We start from the raw sequence: 20,709 nt of genomic DNA on the forward strand, positions 1-20,709 counted from the left end.
CGAAGTTTCTTGTCAGTGGCAGTCAAATTATCAAAAAATTGTATCTTGTCCTCCTGTTCATTTATGGTTGTGCGTTTTGCAAGCCATGCATCTTTAAGAGCCCGCCTAGAAAACCTTATCAGTGCCCCCCGTACCTTCTTTTGGCGTGATTGGAGACGATGCAGGCCTTCATCATCATCATCGTCATCATCATTTATTAACCCTTAAGAGTCCCGTGGGGACATTACATAAGGGGTGGGATACAATTGCCCGACGGTCATACATAAGAAAAGGCAAAAAAAAGGACAAGGAGAGAGAGAAAAAAGAATAAAACTAGAAAGAAAACTATACAAAGCAAAACAGTAAACAAATTATGAAGTCAATCAAAGACAACGTGAAAAACAAGCAAAATAGTAAATACATTAATATAGTAGTCAAGTTTGCGGTGCTGTACTTTGTTTTTCCACATCCGGTTCGCGATAGTGGAATGCTCATTACTTTCTTTTTCTTCGGCCTTCCGCACAACCGCACAGAAAGGGGTCAGTCAACCCAGCGGGAGAACGGGGGCGCCGAATAGCGGAGGATTACGGGAAACGTCAAACTCCCCTCATGGACGGAGTCGTTAGGTCGCATCCTGTGTCCACGTATTTACGGCGAGGCGGACCCGCGTCACAGTGCGTGGCTTTTGTGCCAGGTCTGCAGCGGCGTGCTTTGACAGCCTGAAGCGCGGTCAATAGGATATTGCCACGCTAGATGCAGGCATGAGGATTTATGGTTTGGTTTTACGTCCCAAAGCGACTAAGGCTATGAGAGACGCCGTAGTGGAGGGCTCCGGAAATTTCGACCACCTGGGGTTTTTTAACGTGCACTGACATCGCACAGTACACGGGCCTCGAATTTCTCCTCCAAAGAAATTCAGCCGCCGCGGCCGGGATCGAACCCGCGTCTTTCGGGCCAGTAGCCAAGCACCATAGCCACTAAGCCACCGCGGCGGCTTACAGGCATGAGGAGCGACGATGCGGAACAGATGGGTTGAAGTGGCTTTCCTTGAACTTGGGTCAACCGGCCGTTGAAGTAATCTGCATCATGGGAAAGTGAGAGTGTTCGCGAAGCTCGAAGCAGGAAAGCAAAATCGTGATGGTGGAAAGTGTACATAACATATGTGTACGGTGTCGCGATGAGTTACCTTCTTTCCCCAATCATTGATTGGTGGTGTTTTCTTTTCCCCAATAAGCTATTGGGTGGATGTTTGTGCAGTACCTGATTGGTTATTCTCTCCACCGAGGGCGGGGACATAGGCTTTAAAACCAGCTGTTTCGACAGGACCGAGGGCTGGTTTCGTCACGTCGAGTCAGTCAAGTGAAAATATGTTTACTCCATGCTTGTATCTTCCTTTGTGCTTTTAATTGTTATAAAAAGTTAACCTCTGCAGAAGTGTCCTTTTGCAAGGTGATTGAGTAATCCGAATCTGCAAGACGTCAAGCATCCTACAACAATCATCCTTTGTGTAATTTCCCTCTACGAGATCTTAAGAGAGGATTTCAACTGGCGCAGCCGAAGAGGGAATCCAACTGGCGCAGTCGACAGGATTTGCTACGTCTTTCTGCTCGAGGTATCTGATGGAGGGGCGGAGGATCAAGTCGGTGGACAAGCTGCAGAGCGGTACGTCCTAAAGGAGGAACGTCAGTGTCACAGAGCGACGTTGGAAGCTTCGGAGACTGCTGGTCAATGTCAACGGGACGTAGGAGGCGCAAATCAGCGAGGAGCTGAAGGAGCCAGGCGACCGACGTGTTGTGGAGGTACCAAGTCCGTGAGCTGCGGAAGGAACCAGGCGTCCACGTTGAGGTTCAAGACAAGAACCAGGCGACCAGCGAGCCAAACGAAGCAGACGTGAGCAAGCTGCTGAATGAACCGGGCTGTCGCATCGAGAAAGTTCAAGCTGCAAGGTGACATCATCAGCAAGGTTCAAGTCAGCGAGCTGCTGTGAGAGCCGGGCTCAACTCATCCGCATCGCGGAGCCCGCTGTCGTCACTGAGGGCGACGAGTTTACCGTGGCAGAGGAAAGCAATCAGCGAGGCAGGAGCCTTTGTGCTTCCTCCGAATTCACCATGTCGGTGTAGTGTTTTCGTGCTATAAATGATAGCACGGAAAGGGGAGATGGCTGCCGTACGGTATAATCGGGAGGGCATTATGCGACGCGTGGGGACTGAGCAGAAGGCAGAGCAGCTGCTTGAAATTGGCAAGTTTAAACTCGAAATTGAGCGAGAAAAGATAAAGCTTGCACAGATGCAATCTAAATTAAACCAGGGAACGAAATCTGATAGAGGGATGTTATTTGCAGCAGTTCAATGTTTTGACTGCATGAAATTTGGGCATTTTATGACTGACTGTCCCAACTCAAAGCAAAAACAGGATGTTCCCGTGGTGAGAATGACGTGTGTGCCAGTGGCTATAGGTGCGAAAGCTGCAGCGGTTAGTCAGCAGGGCCTAACCGTGTGTGCCGTGCCAGGAGAGATGGCTGAGTGTATAGGAGCGTTAGTCACGCCTGTGAAGCTCTGCCTGTCAGAGCAAGCTGAGATAGAGCAGACCCAGAAGGCACATGAGTGTATTGTTTGTGAACAGGAGTTTAGCATTGGGTCAGAACAGGTTGGCGCAAACTCTGGAGCAGCTGTAACGCTCGACGAATAGGTACAGCAGGCGCGAATAGAGGGAACACTCTTCAAAGGCGAAGGTAAGCTGGCTACCGAAGATGAATCGGTTACCCAGCCGGAGCTGACACTCTGCGCAGTGGCAGTAGATGTAGCCGAAGGTGTGAGCAGGTTGGTAACACCTGAAGCACTCTCACTGTTAGAGAAGCCAGAAAGAGAGCGGCTGCATGAAGAAACGGAGAGATGTGATTTTGAAGAGCGTTTCAAAATTTCCCACGGAACTGGTCTAGATTCACCTGAGGCCCCAGTACAGTTTCAGGCAGATCTGGAAGCTGCAAAAGTTTTTGCAGCAGATTGCGAGCTAATCACGAGCGATGAGACTGCATTTGATGCCGAGGATGTTAGAAATGCGCATTAGATCGCCGTAATGGTGTTCGAAGCAGGTGGGGAACTGGAGGACTTGGGTAATGCGCCCATTCCTGTAGGCTTCAACATGGAGCAACATGCTTCATTATCAGAAGGGCGGAAGCAAGTAGGTGAAGGCAATCGCGAGAACAGAATGAATGAGGGCACGCTTTTCTTTGAGGAGAATGTCGGACGCCATCTGTTCGGGGACCTAGCGCTACCGAAACTCGATGCAAAATTGCATGTCCAGTAGCCGATGAGAGGCCTGACAATACTGTGAAATTCAAAGGAGAGAATGCCGACGCGAGGGCAGCAGCAATCTTCGTAGCCCGCGGGGAGCCAGTCACCTCTACTAATCTGATAGCTGCGGCAGCCTTTGCAACTGGCGCTGTGTTGGATAATTCGGAATTTTGGTCGAATCTTCTGGACAAAGCCCAAAAGAAACAAGTTTTGTTTCGAGATGTAGGCGGCTAGAAGTTGTTTCTGCCAGTTTGGGACACCGATCTGACATCGTGAATTCTGGAATGTGCAGATTTGTTTCCGGCTTTGTATGTGCGGGTTGAAAAAACCGCTGTGTGCACGCATGTGTGCGTGCTGGTGTACTGACTGGACAGCCGGCGTACGTGTGCGTGCGTGCATATGTACGTTTGTTGTTGGACACCGTGGCTGAACTTTAATGTCCCACTGACAACAAGTGTCCGTCTGACATTCCTGATTTGAAGGAACCACGTTGCGCTATAAAAAAAGACAGCCACAGGAAAAAGCCAAGGAGACAGAAAGAGCGCAAACTATCAACTGAGTTTATTTGTGTGAAAGTGCCTTATATAGTCAGAATCACAGCAAAAAAACAAGGGGAATGAGAGAGGGGGGTACAGCCAATCAACTCCTGGTCAACAACAGGTGCGCAGAAAATAGTTTTCCTTATTATACAGTTTGACAGAAGTGTCGCTTACACATTTATCACCGTTTTCTTTTATGTGATAGGCCTCCAAAAGCTCCCGCGCTATTTTATTTTTACTTCTTCCTAGAATTTTAATCTGCTTAAGCAGAGGCTCGCATCCACTGCAAGCAAGGCAATGAGCAGGCAAGTTTGCTCCTTCTTTATTCCGAATGGATCGGGCATGTTCCCCTGCGCGGTCATTCACGCATCGGCCTGTTTGGCCCACGTAGGCGCCTCCACATTTGAGTAGGATTTCATACACTACTCCAGTGGCACATTTCACATACTTTTCGGTATGCTTTATGTCGCATCCGCTGCCTCTAGCTCCTTGGTTCCCGGTTTTTCTTGGGCCCCCACACAACCACACAGAAAGGGGTCAGTCAACCCAGCGGGAGAAGGGGGGCGCCGAATAGCGGAGGATTACGGGAAACGTCAAACTCCCCTCATGGACGGAGTCGTTAGGTCGCATCCTGTGTCCACGTGTTTACGGAGAGGCGGACCCGCGTCACAGTGCGTGGCTTTTGTGCCAAGGTCTGCAGCGGCGTGCTTTGACAGCCTGAAGCGCGGGCAACAGGATATTGCCACACTAGCTACAGGCATGAGGAGCGATGATGCGGAACAGACGGGTTGAAGTGGCTTTTTTTGAACTTGGGTCAATCGGACGTTGAAGTAGTCTGCATCATGGGAAAGTGAGTGTTCGCGAAGCTCGCAGCAAGAAAGCAAAATCGTGATGGTGGAAAGTGTACATGCGATATGTGTACGGTGTCGCGATGAGTTACCTTCTTTCCCCAACCATTGATTGGTGGTGTTTTCCTTTCCCCAATAAGTTATTGGGTGGATGTTTGTGCAGTACCTGATTGGTTATTCTCCCCACCGAGGGCGGGGACATAGGTTTTAAAACCAGCTGTTTCGACAGAACCGAGGGCTGGTTTCGTCACGTCGAGTCAGTCAAGTGTAAATATGTTTACTCCTTGCTTGTATCTTCCTTTGTGCTTTTAATTGTTATAAAAAGTTAACCTCTCCAGAAGTGTCCTTTTGCAATGTGATTGAGCAATCCGAATCTTCAAGACGTCAAGCATCCTACAACAATCATCCTTTGTGTAATTTCCCTCTACGAGATGTTAAGAGAGGATTTCAACTGGCGCAGCCGAAGAGGGAATCCAACTATAGTCAATCAAAAACAATGTGAAAAAAAACATACAGAAATACACACCACAGTAATACAACGTGTCCAATAATGATCGTTTTGTAGCACATCGCAGCTGATACATGGAAAGTTTTATTTCTCTTGGAAATGGTCGATGAGTAGCTGTATAAAATTGGAAGGATTAGTTTCAACGACAATGTTTTCGGGCAAGTTATTCCAAAATTCGATCGCGCAAGGAAGAAACGATTTGTTGAATGCATTGGTGGAGCCGTGCAAGCGCTGTATGCTAAATGAATTACAGAAACGGCGAGATGATCGTACCGGAGTGCGCAGAAGATTTTCTCGAAGTGCTGGAAAATTAAAGTACAGTTTGTGGAACAGACAGAGGATTGAACTTTTTCGGCGAAGCGCTAATAATTTGAGACCAAGAGATGACTTCATGACAGTAACACTGAGCCGAGGTTTGTACTGCGAGGTGATGAAACGTGCTGCCTGGTTCTGGATGGCCTCGAGTGAGTCAATGAGGTAGGCTTGGTGCGGGTTCCTTATTGTTGAGGCGTATTCTAGTTTGCTGCGAATATATGCTTCATATGCTAGTTCCCTGATGGCTGGGGGAGACATGGCAAGTGATCTCCGGATGAATCCAAGTGACCTGGAAGCGCTAGCGCATAATTTTGTTATGTGATCTGCCCATGTTAGACTGGTCGTTATCTCAATGCTGAGGTACCTGTATGAATTAGTTTGAGACAAGGCTATGGAGTTCAGGGTGTATGGGAAATAAAGATTGGAGCGTTTGCGTGAAATGTGCCTGCATTTACATTTTGAAACATTGAGCTGCATTAACCAGTCGGAGCACCACTTCTGGATTCTGCTGAGGTCTTCCTGTAATATTGTCTGGTCACTGCTGTTGCTGATGCGGCGGTAGATGACGCAATCGTCCTCGAAAAGACGGACGGTTGATGAGGTACCAGAAGGTAGATCATTGATAAATATTAAAAACAGTATTAAATCGACGTATTTCTGCCACCTCACAGCGCATCCCGATTTCTTGGCACTGCGGAAAAAGCGTTTCTTCTTTCGAGATAATTTCCTGGGCGCATTGGAGTATCAGGGTTGACCGGTGTCCCCTCGGATGCAGATAAGCGGGACACAAGTATCTACAAGAGATAAAAGTTTTTCCTTAAAAAGACACCAGTTTTCATACACCGATTTCGTGTGTCTGGAAATTCCAAAAACGCAAAGGAAATCTTGGAGGTGGGCGTGAATGCTCGCGAAGTCAGCCTTTGAATAATCTCGGATATATTTAAGAGACGGTTGGTGGATGGGAATTTAAATGGAAAGGTTGAAAGATATTAGGCAGTGATCGCTTAGTCCACTAGTACACGAAAGCGATTTGATCAATTGAGGGTTAGAAACGAGAACTAGGTCGAGAATGTTTGAACTTCCCGTTGGAAAACACACAGCTTGAGAAAGGTTGAAGGTAAGGACTAGTTCTAAAAAGTCTTTGGATTGTCGAGCTGGCGCAGTCAGGTTTTCCCAGTCAATGTCAGGGAAATTGAAGTCCCCACAGACTAATATTGGCGTGAGGGAAACGAGACTAAGTCTTCAAGAACGGAGTGAAGGTCATTAATAAACGAGGGATCGCTGTCACGGGCTCTGTAGCATGCGAGTAGTATGTCGGTACCAGAAGGAAAGGAGAATTTAATGCATAATATTTCACTATGGCTGGTAATACTAACTAGGGTGGAAGAAAGGCTTGATTTCACTAGAGCAAGGATGCCGCCTCCCCTGCGGTCTACTCTGTCTCGCCGGTACACGTTAAATGACTGATTGTCATGAAGTAGTCATGAAGTTGTCATGAAGTTGAATGTCGGGTGTCAGCCATGATTCAGTGAATAATGCGATGTCTGTGCTGAGGTCATCAAGAAGGGCTTCAACTGTTTCTTCTTTAGGCAAGTAGCTTCGAACATTTGTTAGCAAAACCGAGGTTTTCTGATAGGCTGCAATAGGGCGTGGGCACTGAGAAGGGCTTGAAAGATGAGATTGAAGGTCGCGCGGTGCTTGCAGTAATCGCTATGGTTTCAGCTCAACTACGGAATCCGTATCTGCTTGATAGACGAAATGCTTCTTGCCGATGAGTAGCTTGTCGAAACGAATCTTGAACGATGCTTTGCTTTGCTGACCATAAGAGAAAAGTTTCTTTCTAGCTAATCGAACCTTAGCTGAAAAATCTTCGCGAACAGAAAATGCTGTTTCCTTAAGCTTCGGCCCGGCAAGCAATATTCTCGATTTGTCTTTGAAATGTGCCAGCTTCACAATGATTGGACGGTTTTTGCCTGTCTCGAAGCGACCCAAACGGTGCGCACGTTCAATCTGATGGTTATCAATTGAAATTTCGAGCTTTTCGGAGCAAAAGGAAACAACATGAGCTTCGGACTGTTCCCATGTTTCACCGAGTTCGTCTGTGATGCCGAAGAATAACAGGTTCGAGCGGCGTAAGCGATTCTCGGCATCGTCGTACTTATCCTTCAACAGTATCGGAGTCTGATAGGCAAGGTAGATCGAGCGTCACCGCAAGATCATTGTTGTTGTAGCCTACGACAGAATGGCACATACCCACTCTGGGGGATCGGCCAGGAATCGGGTGGTAAAGGTTGGTATTCACCTGTACGTAGTAAAGGCAAAAGGAAAGCACACGGGAGAGGAACACCGGGGGAGTCTACCACAAGAAGGGCACGGAGAGGATGAAAAAAAAGAAACAAAACAAAAACAAATAATAATAACAATAATTATAATTAATAAAAAATAATCATAAAAATAAAAACAAAATAAGATCATTTATCTTAGATAGCAAGTCTTCTTTTTCCTCAAAGGGCAAGCTATGCATTTCCATGTTCTGTCTTCTGCTGTACTGTTGCAGATCATTTAGCTCTTTCTTTAGCTCGTTTTGATCTTTTTCAGTGCTTTCAAGCTTAGTGGGTAGCCTTTCAATCTCTCCATCATGCCTCTCAGAAGTAGTGAGTAGCATGTCGTATGTTTCAGAAATATATGTGACAGATTTTTAAATGTTTGCTACGGTCTCACTTAATGGTGTCAGGCCATCCAGCTTGACAGTAAGTGCAGCCAAATTCTTCTTTATTTCAGAGAGTTCTTTACCCAAAGGAGGTGGGAGCGCGAACGTTTGCCCACTACGCGACGAAGGCAAACGGCATTTTAATGTTTTCTTATCTGCCTCATTTTTTGCTTTGTATACTCGCGCTCTAATGGCCGCGCATCCTCAGAACATGTAAAATCCTCAGAACATGTAAGACAAGTATCCGTCGGCACAGTACTCATATTGAACACAAGCTAGGGCAGCAGCGGCAGCGGGACAAATGGTTACTTATAAATACACTGAAATTAACCAACCTGCCTAAAGCAAAGACGATGGTCAGGCGCTACACGATTGTTCCTGCCGTTGCCTCTGCTGCCCGAGGTGTGAAGCATCCGCCAGCAGGTTGGGCTTTTATAAGAGGCTTGATGGGCTTGCGAACAAACGCGCGTTTATGATATCCTACTTGAAATCAAGAAGAAGAAGTGGGCTTGGGCAGGGCATATAATGCGAAGGCAAGATAACCGCTGGTCCTTAAGCGTAACGGACTGGATTCCAAGAGAAGGCAAGCGTACCAGGAGGCGGCAGAAAATTAGGTGGGCGGATGAGATTAAGAAATTTGCGGGAATATGGTGGCCGCGGCTGGCGAAGGACAAGGTTAATTAGAGAGACATGGGAGAGGCCTTTGCCCTGCAGTGGGCGTAGTCAGGCTGATGACGATGATGATGATGATGATGGGGGGCGTTGTCTGGTGTCCGTCCAAAATACCGGCAGGGCGAGAGATGCAGCAGTGTAGATAGTCGATGTCGGTCGGTAGATAGCCGGCACTATACTGGTTCTGCGTAAAGCAAAGACGATGGTCAGGCGCTACACGATTGTTCCTGTCGCTGCCTCTGCTGCCCGAGATGTGAAGCATCATCTAGCAGGTTGGGCTTTTATAACAGCGTGAAAGCGTTCGATAAACTTTCGCACAAAAAGTTAGTTTTTAAGTTATATATAATGTTGAGAAACACGCAGCTTGTAAATTGGATTTGGTTTGGTTTGGTTTATGGGGTTTAACGTCCCAAAGCGACTAAGGCTATGAGATACGCCGTAGTGAAGGGCTCCGGAAATTTCGACCACCGGGAATTCTTTAACGTGCACTGACATCGCACAGTACACGGGCCTCTAGAATTTATCCTCCACAGAAATTCCAGTTGCCGCGTCCGGGATCGAACCCGCGTCTTTCGGGTCAGCAGCCGAGCACCATAACCGCTGAGCCACCGCGGCGGCCGTAAATTGGATTTCAGCCTACCTTTCGAACAGACAACAGTACGTTTCTTTCGGAGGTCTCGTTTCATCAAGATTTAATTCAGTCGATTCTAGCATTTCGCAACGCTACGTTTCGGACCACATTTATTCTTGATATTCCTTCATGACATTGTAAATAACATTGAGCTTAAGGTTAAACTGTACGCTGACGATTGCGTCATTTATTCTGAAATCAATAGTGCTAAGGATCAATTACAGTTGGCTGTGCCATGGCAAAGACCACTAATCCGCTCTTCCTGACAATGCAGGTGCTTGTCACGATCATCGTCGCATTTCTGCCTGGCCTGACGACTGCGCAGTCGGGTTCGTCATCCCTACCTGCTATTAATCTTGGCTGCGGCGGATTTGAGGCTGGCTACGTCAACGTCACCGCTGCCGTCGACACGCCGCCACGGATCTGCCCAACCCTCGCTGCCTCCTGGATCGCCCCATCACAGTCGACATCACCATCTTCAAGCATAAAACCGCAGCATCCGTCAACGACACTTCGTGGGCTTGGTGGCTGTGCCATGGCAAAGACCATTAATCCGCTCTTCCTGACAATGCAGGTTGGTGAACAATGCAGCCTTTTCGCAAAGAAAACTAGTAACTACTTCTTAGTGCAGCTGCCAAGCCCACGGTGTCTGAGTGCTATCGTTGCCGATTTTGCCCGCTCCCTTCTGTTGTTCTTATCCGGTGATATTGAAACTAACCCCGGTCCTGATTCTGTCGCCATTCTTGCTGAGCTGCAAAAAAATTCAGCCAGTCAATCTCAACTCATCGCAGATGTTGGCGAACTAAAAAACCAACTACTAACGACAAACCAAACCATCTCCAATCTGAGCGAAAGAATGACTGATCTCGAGAACCACTACCAAACCCTAAAAACCTTACAAACAGACCTTGATGCTGTCCGAACTAACGCCGCCCAGACAGCCTGCTTAGTCTCTGCGCTTGAAACACGCCTAGACGACGCCGAAAATCGATCGCGGCGGAATAATCTAATATTTCATGGCTTGAAGACACTAATGCGACCGAAACATATGCTGAGGCTGAAGAAATAATCATTCGTCACTGCCAGGATCGCCTTAACATATTAATCGACCCTAAAGAAATAGAACGCGCACATCGCCTTGGACGCCACTCTGACGACCGCTGCCGCCCAATAATAACTAAATTCACGTCCTACAAAACTAAAGACAATATTCTCTCAAATGCCCGGAAACTAAAGAATACATCCTACAGCATCGGCGAAGACTTCTCTCGTTCTGTCCAAACCGCGCGTAGCCATCTTGTAGTATTCGCCAAATCAAAAAAAGAAAATTTTCACTTCGGTACAAGACATTGCACATTGGTACTAAGCGTTACATATACGATATCTCATCGCAGATGGTTAAAGAGATACCATAGCGGTCACTTCTCCCAAAAGTAATCAATACCCGTCCCCATACTTTACCAAGTAATCATCTTTCGTTCTCTATAACCTACACTAATATTCGCAGTTTTATGCCGAAACGAGAACGCGTATCTAGCTTAGTCACATCATATAACAGCAGTATGCTGTTATTAACAGAAACCTGGCTTACTAATGATATCACTGATGCTGAAGTTATTGCCGATTTGCCGAACTTTTCTGTTTATCGAAAGGACCGCACAGATTCTCGAGGGGGTGGTGTACTGATCGCTGCTGGACCGGAATTATCTTGTTCACCCATCAGTCTCCAATCTAACTTAGATATACTGTGGCTTTTGTGCCGTACTTCACCGCATGCAGTCATAATCGGCGTGTGTTATAGGGCTCCGCATGCTAGCCCAAACTTTTCCCGTGAACTCAACAATATGCTAAACCAGGTCATGACATCTTATCCGAACGCGCATATTCTTCTATTTGGTGATTTTAATTATCCAGGAATAAACTGGCTTAACCGCTCTCATTCACAGCCAATCAGTTCTGAATCAAGGGATTTTATAGATGTTTATTTGAACTTTAATCTTCACCAACTAGTAACCAGCCCAACACGCATCGCAGGCGATTCGAGCAACATTTTAGACTTAATATTAAGCTCTCATCCTGACAGTTTGTCATCCATTACATACTTAGAGCCCATTAGCGACCATAAAGTCATTCAAGCAGATTTTGCCTTTCGCACCGAGCGCCATGAAACAAAAAAGAAAACGATCACCCTGTATGACAAAGGTAACTACAATGTCATTAATCATGAACTGAGCATTTTTTTCCCACTCTTCGAAGCCGGTCATAACCAGAGATCTGTTAACGAGAATTGGCTAATATTTAAAGATAAACTCCATGAACTAACACAAAAATTTATCCCTAGAATAACTTTTCGTGAAAATCGCTCTAAGCCCTGGTTTTCTAAGACACTAAAAAGACTCGAGAATAAAAAGAAACGGCTTTTTCGCGCTGCCAAATTTAAAAGCAATTCTGAAGCGTGGGAAAAATACTTTTCAGCCGAAAAGGAATACTTGACTTCCGTCACCAACGCTAAACACTCATTTTTTAACAGCGACCTACCGCGCATGCTATGCGATAACCCGAAAAAATTTTGGCGCGTCATCAATCCCACACCATCACACTCAATCACTCTCACTCATGCATCCGGTATTCAAGCCTCCGACACAGAATGCGCTAACATCTTCAATACGGCGTTCTCGTCAGTTTTCACCCAGGAGCGCAACCCGCCTCCAAGGATACCTCCTACTAATGCCACTTCACCAATGGACGCAATAACTTTTTCTTCAACTGGCATCTCGTCTTTAATTGAGAAAATGAAACTTTCCTTGTCAGCCGGCATCGACGAGATAAACACTAAACTACTAAAAAACACGAAATGTATTAGTGCAGTGTATTTTGAATTATTATTTTCGCAATCACTCTCTACAGGTCTCATTCCGGAAAACTGGAAAGTTGGGAAGGTCGTTCCACTCTACAAATCAGGTGACAAAAATTCCCCCCTAAACCACCGTCCTATTTCTCTAACTAGCGTCCCTTGCAAGATCATGGAACATGTCATATACTCTCAGGTAATGAACTTCTTAGACGCTAACAATTTCTTCCATCCATCCCAGCACGGTTTCCGCAAGGGGTTTTCATGCGAAACACAACTAGCCATGTTCCTCAACGACTTACATGCTGACCTGGACGCTAACCTTCAAGTTGACGCCATCTTTCTGGATTACGCTAAAGCATTTGATAAAGTTCCACATCAACGATTAATACAAAAGCTTTCTATACTAAACCTACATCCTCACGTGCTAAACTGGATCAAGGCCTTCTTAACAAATCGCTTTCAGTCAGTCATTGTAAATAACCAGTCTTCCAATCCTCTCCCTGTAACATCCGGCGTCCCACAAGGCTCCGTTCTTGCACCCGTTTTGTTTTTAATATATATTAACGATCTCCCACAGTATGTATCCTGCCAAATTCGAATGTTCGCTGACGACTGCGTAATTTACCGCCAAGTAACAAACATAAATGATCAAGAAGCCCTCCAGCAGGACCTTAACCAAATTGAACAGTGGTGCGCAGATTGGCTTATGACCCTCAACCCTAGCAAATGCAAGCTTCTTTCCATTACCTGTCGCAAAAAGAGTCATGCCTTCCAATACAAAATCGCTAACGAGTCCGTAGAATCTGTATCATCTTTCAAATACTTAGGCGTCACATTATCTAATGACCTAACATGGAATGCACATGTTGCTAACGTGATATCATCTGCTAACAAAACTCTGGGATTTCTTAAACGTCACCTTCGCCTCACCTCGCATCACGTGAAATTGCTCGCCTACAAGTCACTCATTAGACCTAAACTTGAATATGCATCCGCCATATGGGACCCGCATCATATTAACCTCGTAAACGATCTAGAAGCCGTTCAAAACAGCGCTACAAGGTTCATTCACTCTTCTTACTCCTATGACGCCAGTGTTTCAGCCCTAAAAACTAAATCGGCACTATCGCCTCTTTCCGTTCGTCGTCGCATAGCCACGCTATCACTGTACCACAAGTTCTTTTATTCATCACATCACTTAACCGTGCCCCTTATATCACGCCAGCATCATACATTTCTCAGCGCACTAGCCACACGCGTCAAGTTTTTCGCCCACGTGCCCGAACTGTTACTTTTTCAGCCTCCTTCTTCCCACGTGCAGCTAAAGATTGGAACGGCCTTCCCCAGCATGTCGTCGACATCACCTGTCCTTTATCATTTGCTAGCAATCTAAACAACATTTTTTGTACATGATCACAAATTGCATTGTCTTGTACCTTTTCTGCTCATCCCACCCCTTATGTAATACCCCGCGCGGGGTCTTTAAGGTAATAAAATGAAATGAAATGAGGCATTCCAAAAAATAGTTTCATGGTAAGGAGACTGGCAAATGGAGGTCAATTTTGCATAAATTGTATTTATGAAAATTACTCGCAAAAAAAACCCTCTACGTTTTACGTACTCAGCTGGTTATGCTTTCTTATCGGAAGTTGAGCAGTTTAAGTATATTGGTCTATGGATTTTCAAAGATCTACGCTGAAAGCATATTAATTATGCAACTAGTTCCACTAATCAAAAACTGTTATTTCTGGGCCGAGCTTATAAATCAATAGTGCTTCATTCATTAGAATATACGGCTATTTTCTGATATCCGTATACACGAAAACATATTAGTCAGATTGAACATCTACCAAAAAAGGCAATTCGCTTCTTATAGGAGCTTTGGGCGCACTTCAATCGCAGCACTTATAACTAAGGCGAAACATCCAAAGCTGACCGACAGAAACTGAGCTTTGGGCCAAAATTTTTTATATCAGTTAATCAAAGGTGATTACAAAGCAAACATTCCACATATAATCTCCTTTTATGCGCGATACGCAGCACGACAGAGACACTTCCTAACAATAATTCCTTATGGTTGGTTTATGGGGTTTAACGTCCCAAAGCGACTAAGGCTATGAGAGACGCCGTAGTGGAGGGCTTCGGAAATTTCGACCACCTGGGGTTCTTTAACGTGCACTGACATCGCACAGTACACGGGCCTCGAATTTCTCCTCCAAAGAAATTCAACCGCCGCGGCCGGGATCGAACCCGCGTCTTTCGGGACAGCAGCCGAGCACCATAGCCACTGAGCCACCGCGGCGGCTAATAATTCCTTATGGCACTCGCAATAACTGTTTTAAATATTCATTCTTTTCTAGGACAATAGCTCAATGAAATAAGCTAGATAATAATACAGTTTTATCCCTCTCTAAATCTTTTTTGCTCCCGCCTCGATCTGTGACCTCCAGTTTAACCATTCTATATTTTATTTGCCATGAATTTATTCTGTAAGGCATGCTGCCGGGCTAGTTGGTTTAGCATCTTAAAATTTGGTGAAGCCACTTTGGCGCAAATAATTTCACAGGGCAAAAGAGACGAGCAGACAACGGCGCCTGTCCGTTGTCTCCTCGTCTCTTTTGTTATTGTGAAATTATTTGCGCCAAGGTGGTTTAACCAAATTTCAAAATGAATTTGTTCTGTTCCATTTGATGCGTTGTGTTCAAGTTTGTATGCTTGGGATATTTCCCTCTTGTTGCCTACAAAATGCGGCCCTTGTTACAAATACAATCCACGCAGCAAGAAAAGCTTATTGCCCTATGAAAGCGCCCACTCGAAGCTCGTCAAACGTGGAATAATAGCTGGTCTTCTTCAAGCAGCACTTGCCAGGAGCTGTTCACACAACCTGAAAAGCAGCGTCACCATCCAGATCAATCGTCTTGAAAAAGCAGGGTATCCCGCCAACGCAATCCACAGTGTAACAGTGGGTATACTACATAAAGCACGAAGGAATGACAGTAAGGAAGCCTCGACAGTGCCTCAGCCAAGACAGCAGATTCAAGTCATCCCTTATCTGCACAAAATTTCCCATAACCTGAAGAAGATTGGAAACAGGAATGATGTGACTGTACTTTTTTCCGCGCCTACTAAGCTGTTAAGCGTATGTACCGTTCTGGCCAAAAAACCTCAGCGATGTGAAAAGAAGCATGGCACTAGGTTCGTCGAATGTTCCACCAATGTTGTGTACAGCCTGCCTCTCACTTGTGGGTGCATATATATTGGACAGACGGGTAGATGCGTGAATGACCGCATCATTGAACACAAGAGGAATGTGGAAAGTTACAAAACTGGCAACCTGTATGACCATATTGTCTGCCATAAATGCAAACCTGTGTATGAGGGCACTATAATTCTCGCACGTAGCAAAACCAAAATGCAGAGAGAGATCACTGAGGCCTTTTTAATAACGAAAAACGGTGAAAAATGTATTAGTTCCACCTCTTTAACACTCCTTGATAAGGAGCTAGCCTTTTTAGGACATGTGTGATTTGTTGGGCTACTTGCTGTTACATACCTTCTTGTCTGTTGTTGATTTTTATAACTGACGCGGCTTTTGCTTAGAAATCTAGACGTCTTGTTTTTGTTGTTGGTTTTTTTGTTGTTGGTTTTTATGAGTGACGCGGCTTTTGCCTAGAAAATTGATTTTATTCACTCAGGCTTAGCCTTTTGGCTGTTTTATCGGTTTTAGTTTGTGACTGCCTGTTTTACTTTGTTTTTAGGTCTGACTTGGCTTTGCCAAAGATATGTGTTGTTACAAGGTTACGTGTGCTTGTCTATTTGTGTGTGTGGGTGTGTATGTGCATGTGTTGTTTGCGCGCGCGCAGTCGTGCATGTGTATGTGTGTGTATCTGTCTGCGTTGCTGGTATTACCCTGCATATTTCATTCAGCCTTCTTACAGCTAGCATCTTTTGGCCTCAGTGATAACATGATGAGATTTTATTAGTTTTGCCCTGCTTGGTAGTGGATCTTCGCTGGTTGTGTGCACACGTGTTTACGCTTGATCACTCTGATATGATTTCACCTGTCTATATATGTAGGTACAGTTTCCTTAATAAACCAGTTGGAAGTTTGCGCTCTGTCCTGTTGTACCGTCTTCTTCTTCTTCTACTGTTTGCGCAAGTTTTTACCTTTGGAAACTACAAAATGCGTGTCACAATCAATCAATCAATCAATCAATCAATCAATCAATCAATCAATCAATCAATCAATCAATCAATCAATCAATCAATCAATCAATCAATCAATCAATCAATCAATCAATCAATCAATCAATCAATCAATCAATCAATCAATCAATCAATCAATCAATCAATCAATCAATCAATCAATCAATCAATCAGTCAGTCAGTCAGTCAGTCAGTCAGTCAGTCAGTCAGTCAGTCAATCAATCAATCAATCAATCAATCAATCAATCAATCAGCCTTTTATTTTATTTTCGACCAGTGGCGGCGTGGTGGTCGGCGCCGTCGGCGTGGCGCCGGATATTCATCGGCGGCGGCGCACGGCAAGTTTTCCTTGGTGGCGGCGGCGCCGGCGGCGTAAAAACCGAAACCACAAATTAAGAGAAAGCTGTTTCGCTGCATCCTTCTTTGTTAAACAGGGTGAAATTCTATGCTTTTCATGTTAGGGGCTAATAGGACACACATGCAGACGTGTTGAGAGCGAGAGAAATGAAAAACGATTTGTAAATCTTATTTTTCAGCCGACAATAAAACAAATTGGTACATATCTCAATGGGTGTATGCTGAGTGTCATTAAACATTTATTTTTTCCAGGAATGTGCAGAACCTTGCTTGTTTTCCTTTGTCTTAGTCACAATTGTTTTTTCTCTTTGGTCATACCTATAGGTTTATATGATATTTTCCAGTGCGCAGTCAGTGAATTCCTCTTGCATTGCTAAGCCAGCACCGACGCACGGGACACACTCGAAGCGTTAACCTAGCGTCCATTTCTCCTGAGTGAGATTGTATTTATACAATGTGAAAACCATACCCTTTCTGTTACTAACGTTTAATTGTTTGGTTCAGTACTTAAGCTGGGAACCAATAAGTACATGTTATAACACTAATGTTCCCGGCTGCATGAAATCATATGTTCTGAATATTAATCGCTCTTTGCTTAAGTAAGCCGCCGCGGTGGCTCAGTGGCTATGGTGCTCGGCTGCTGGCCCGAAAGACGCGGGTTCGATCCCGGCCGCGGCGGTTGAATTTCTTTGGAGGAGAAATTCGAGGCCCGTGTAGTGTACGATGTCAGTGCACGTTAAAGAACCCCAGGTGGTCGAAATTTCCGGAGCCCTCCACTAGGGCGTCTCTCATAGCCTTAGTCGCTTTGGGGCGTTAAACCCCACAAACCAACCATCTTTGCTTAAGTAACTTTCTTAGAACGGCAGTTTCCAGGGAGAAAAAAGAATCAAAATACTTTTCTAGTAGCTGAACGTATCTTCAGCTGCGATATGTTATGACGACGTAGAATAGAAATTTGCACAATTCTTTAACTTATCACAAGACCGATTGAACGAAGTGCAGGATAGTATAATGCAGGCATAGCTGGGGGGCACAATTAATTCCGAAAAAAAAAAGTTATTTCTTAATCTACAAAGAGAAACTTTTATACTTCAGTGCAGCTATCGGTGTAAGTTGCATCATATTTGTGCTTCCCTTCATTACATACGCGTATAACACGTCGAGGCATGAAATAACTGGTTACAGCCCATTCTTCCTTCTTTATGCCCGTCCTCCTCGAAGCGCCCTCGACAGCACCTTACCTTTCTCTCTCGACACCGAGCCTTCTATAGGCTCCGTGCGCTGCAGTTTTTGGAGAGCGCGTGGCGCCATCTGGTTAACAGAGGGGGCGAAAGGTGGGGGCAACTCTAGTTCAGTTTGCAGTCAGCGATAGTCAGCGGTAGCGATAGCATGAAAGGACAAGGGGAGCTTTAATTGTACATTATTTACAAAATGCCGTTGGGCATTCATTTAATCAGTGCTTTCAAGCAATAGCTGAAATAAAAGTCCTTTAACTTTGGTTTATACTCGGCAAGAAATGCTTCGTTCTTTTTGATTGTTAGAGCTATGCTTCTCTGAGGACAATACACATAAAGTAAAGCAGTGTCAATGCTCCGTACGTACAGCATTATCATTATCTGCGTGTAGTGCGAATGGGTTTTACGCAACTATAAGTGTCCATACACATAATGGATGGCACATAGCTGATTTCTTTGTCTGGGTCAATCAGACACTTGTTCCTCAGACTGTAAGGGCACTTAATTTAGATAAGTTGAAATGTGCCGCCCGATGTCACACTGCCGTCGGGACTGCAACACAGCCATGGTTGCTCAGAATCGATGATCAGTCCAACCTGAATAGAAACTAGATGTAGCATGTCATCATTAGGTTTGTACTGAAGTTACTTCGTGAATTGTCGTCCCATGTGCCAGCTCCAACTCCTGTCTAGCTATTATTTCCATCTTCTTTCCTGCATCGTCATGTGGAAGTTGGAACAGAACTGCATCGCATCTTGCAAAGACACTACTACTGCATATGTTATGAACTATTTGGGGAAATCTTTAAGCCGCCTTCTTTGCAAGGTTTGTTTTCACGTGAAAGCTCTCCTTCCCAGATCACACTCTCGCAGTCTTGGCGGAAACGAAAAGCATCAGGCATCTCTTTACGGCGCATTCACATTTGCGAGTCGCTCTTCAGGGCTGAAGACTGAAGAATGGCCCGAAACCAGTCATGCTGGAAAAGCAAGGCGCTGGACTATCTCCTTCACCCTCTATTTTACTGATAAATGGGTGGTAGTCAACCCATGCACCCTTTGGACACCCCTCCCTGAGTCATCTTGCAGTCTACTGGAAACATCCCTGAGTTAACATAGAAGGAGGGACTTGCCTTTTTTCGTTTCTTCGAATAATACGAGAGTGTCTTCGGGGAACGGCACCTTTTGGTTGGGAAAAAAGACTTGTAAAGAAGCTGACAGGGATTACAACAAGTGGTCAGTTTAAACCGCCGTACAGCACATTTTCAGTGGCCACATACATTAAGCAGGCCACGAAGCTTACCGTAACAAGTTGCAGCCCTACAGAACATCCTTGGTGACGTAAGGACATGGCTAAATACTGGAAGTCGGCAGTTCTTGTTTTTATGCGGTGTGCAGTCGAACTGCTCATGCGCACTTTTCGTTCTTAGTGCCACCTGCATCAACGATTCATAACTTCTGCTCAGGAACATAAATAAAAGCAATCCAAACAAAAACAAACCGTTGAACTGCTGCCTGGCCTTTTGTATTGAGGGCAATTTCGATTATCTCGTTGAGATCTCTTTGGACGACCTTTTTGCAGAAGAACCCAATGTGTGCTCCATTTCTCGCCTTCTCATTTTCAGCGGGGAAAGGTCTGTAATTTCGAACATTGCACAAATCCGCATAACGGCAGGTCTCCCGCCGAGGTGCCATTCCCGCAACGATGTCACTGCGCGTCTGCTATGCGGACGGGTTGACGTAAACACACTGGGCATCCAGTTAACGCGGGGAGTGCCGTGCGGGGGCGCTGGCGATGCGGTCGCTACTAGGGCCCCCATACCAGCGCACGGAGCCTATTGCCAACACTCTATGTCGCGCTGAAGAAGCCCGTAGGATTGCCCGGATGCGCACCTTGGCATCGCAGGATCGCTCTAAGCAGCGTTATGACCGCCGGCGCAAGGATGTCTGCTACCTGCCCGGTGACGTTGTATTGTGGTGGACGCCTCTACGCAAGCATGGTTTATCACAAAAGCTGCTGTCCCACTACACAGACCCGTTCATCGTTGTTGCTCGCCTCAACGACCTCAACTATGTCGCCTCTACCCAATCAACGCAAGGCCGCCGCTCAAGGAAAACCCAAGTCGTGCATGTCGCACGGCCTTCCACTTTCGGGACCCAGATTGATTGACTGGCCCAGACGGCTTCGTCTGCGAACAGGGAAATGTGACGTGCTACGCATGGGCCCTGAAGAACAAAGAAGATGTGCGCACGCTGGAAGAAAAAGAGGAAGTCCAGTATCCTACCGCTGGCGCACCAGGCTCTGGTCGACCTGTCTTGTAAAATAGAACCTGTAACAATATATATTCAAAAGAAAACATTCGACAGAAGTCTGTCTGGTTGGGAAATTTAATGTTAGGAGAAGGTAAGTGACGCCAACCAAGTAAAATACAGGAAAAACACGACGTTTCGGGACCGGCTCGGCCCCTTCTTCACGGTGTGACTACGGGCGAGCGCAGCTTGGCTTTTTAAGCCCCTGTGTGGAGGACCTGCGGGTCAATGGCCGCAGCCCATGGACGTAGGATGA

The 20,709-nt window shown here is 45.7% G+C and overlaps 1 protein-coding gene across 1 annotated transcript in view; it reads right to left on the reverse strand.

Moving 5' to 3' along the window:
* Positions 1-7,192: 7,192 nt before the first annotated feature.
* LOC149325622 (uncharacterized) overlaps positions 7,193-20,709 on the reverse strand; it is a 38,444-nt gene continuing 24,927 nt past the window's right edge. Inside the window, exon 2 of the mRNA XM_089564351.1 lies at positions 7,193-7,663. Coding sequence (XP_089420477.1) covers positions 7,193-7,663 — 471 coding nt within the window. The remainder of the gene's footprint in view (positions 7,664-20,709) is intronic.

The sequence above is a fragment of the Amblyomma mixtum genome, chromosome 10 (genome assembly GCF_055824585.1).
Source record: "Amblyomma mixtum isolate Tamu chromosome 10, ASM5582458v1, whole genome shotgun sequence".
In the NCBI taxonomy this organism is placed as follows: Eukaryota; Metazoa; Arthropoda; class Arachnida; order Ixodida; family Ixodidae; genus Amblyomma; species Amblyomma mixtum.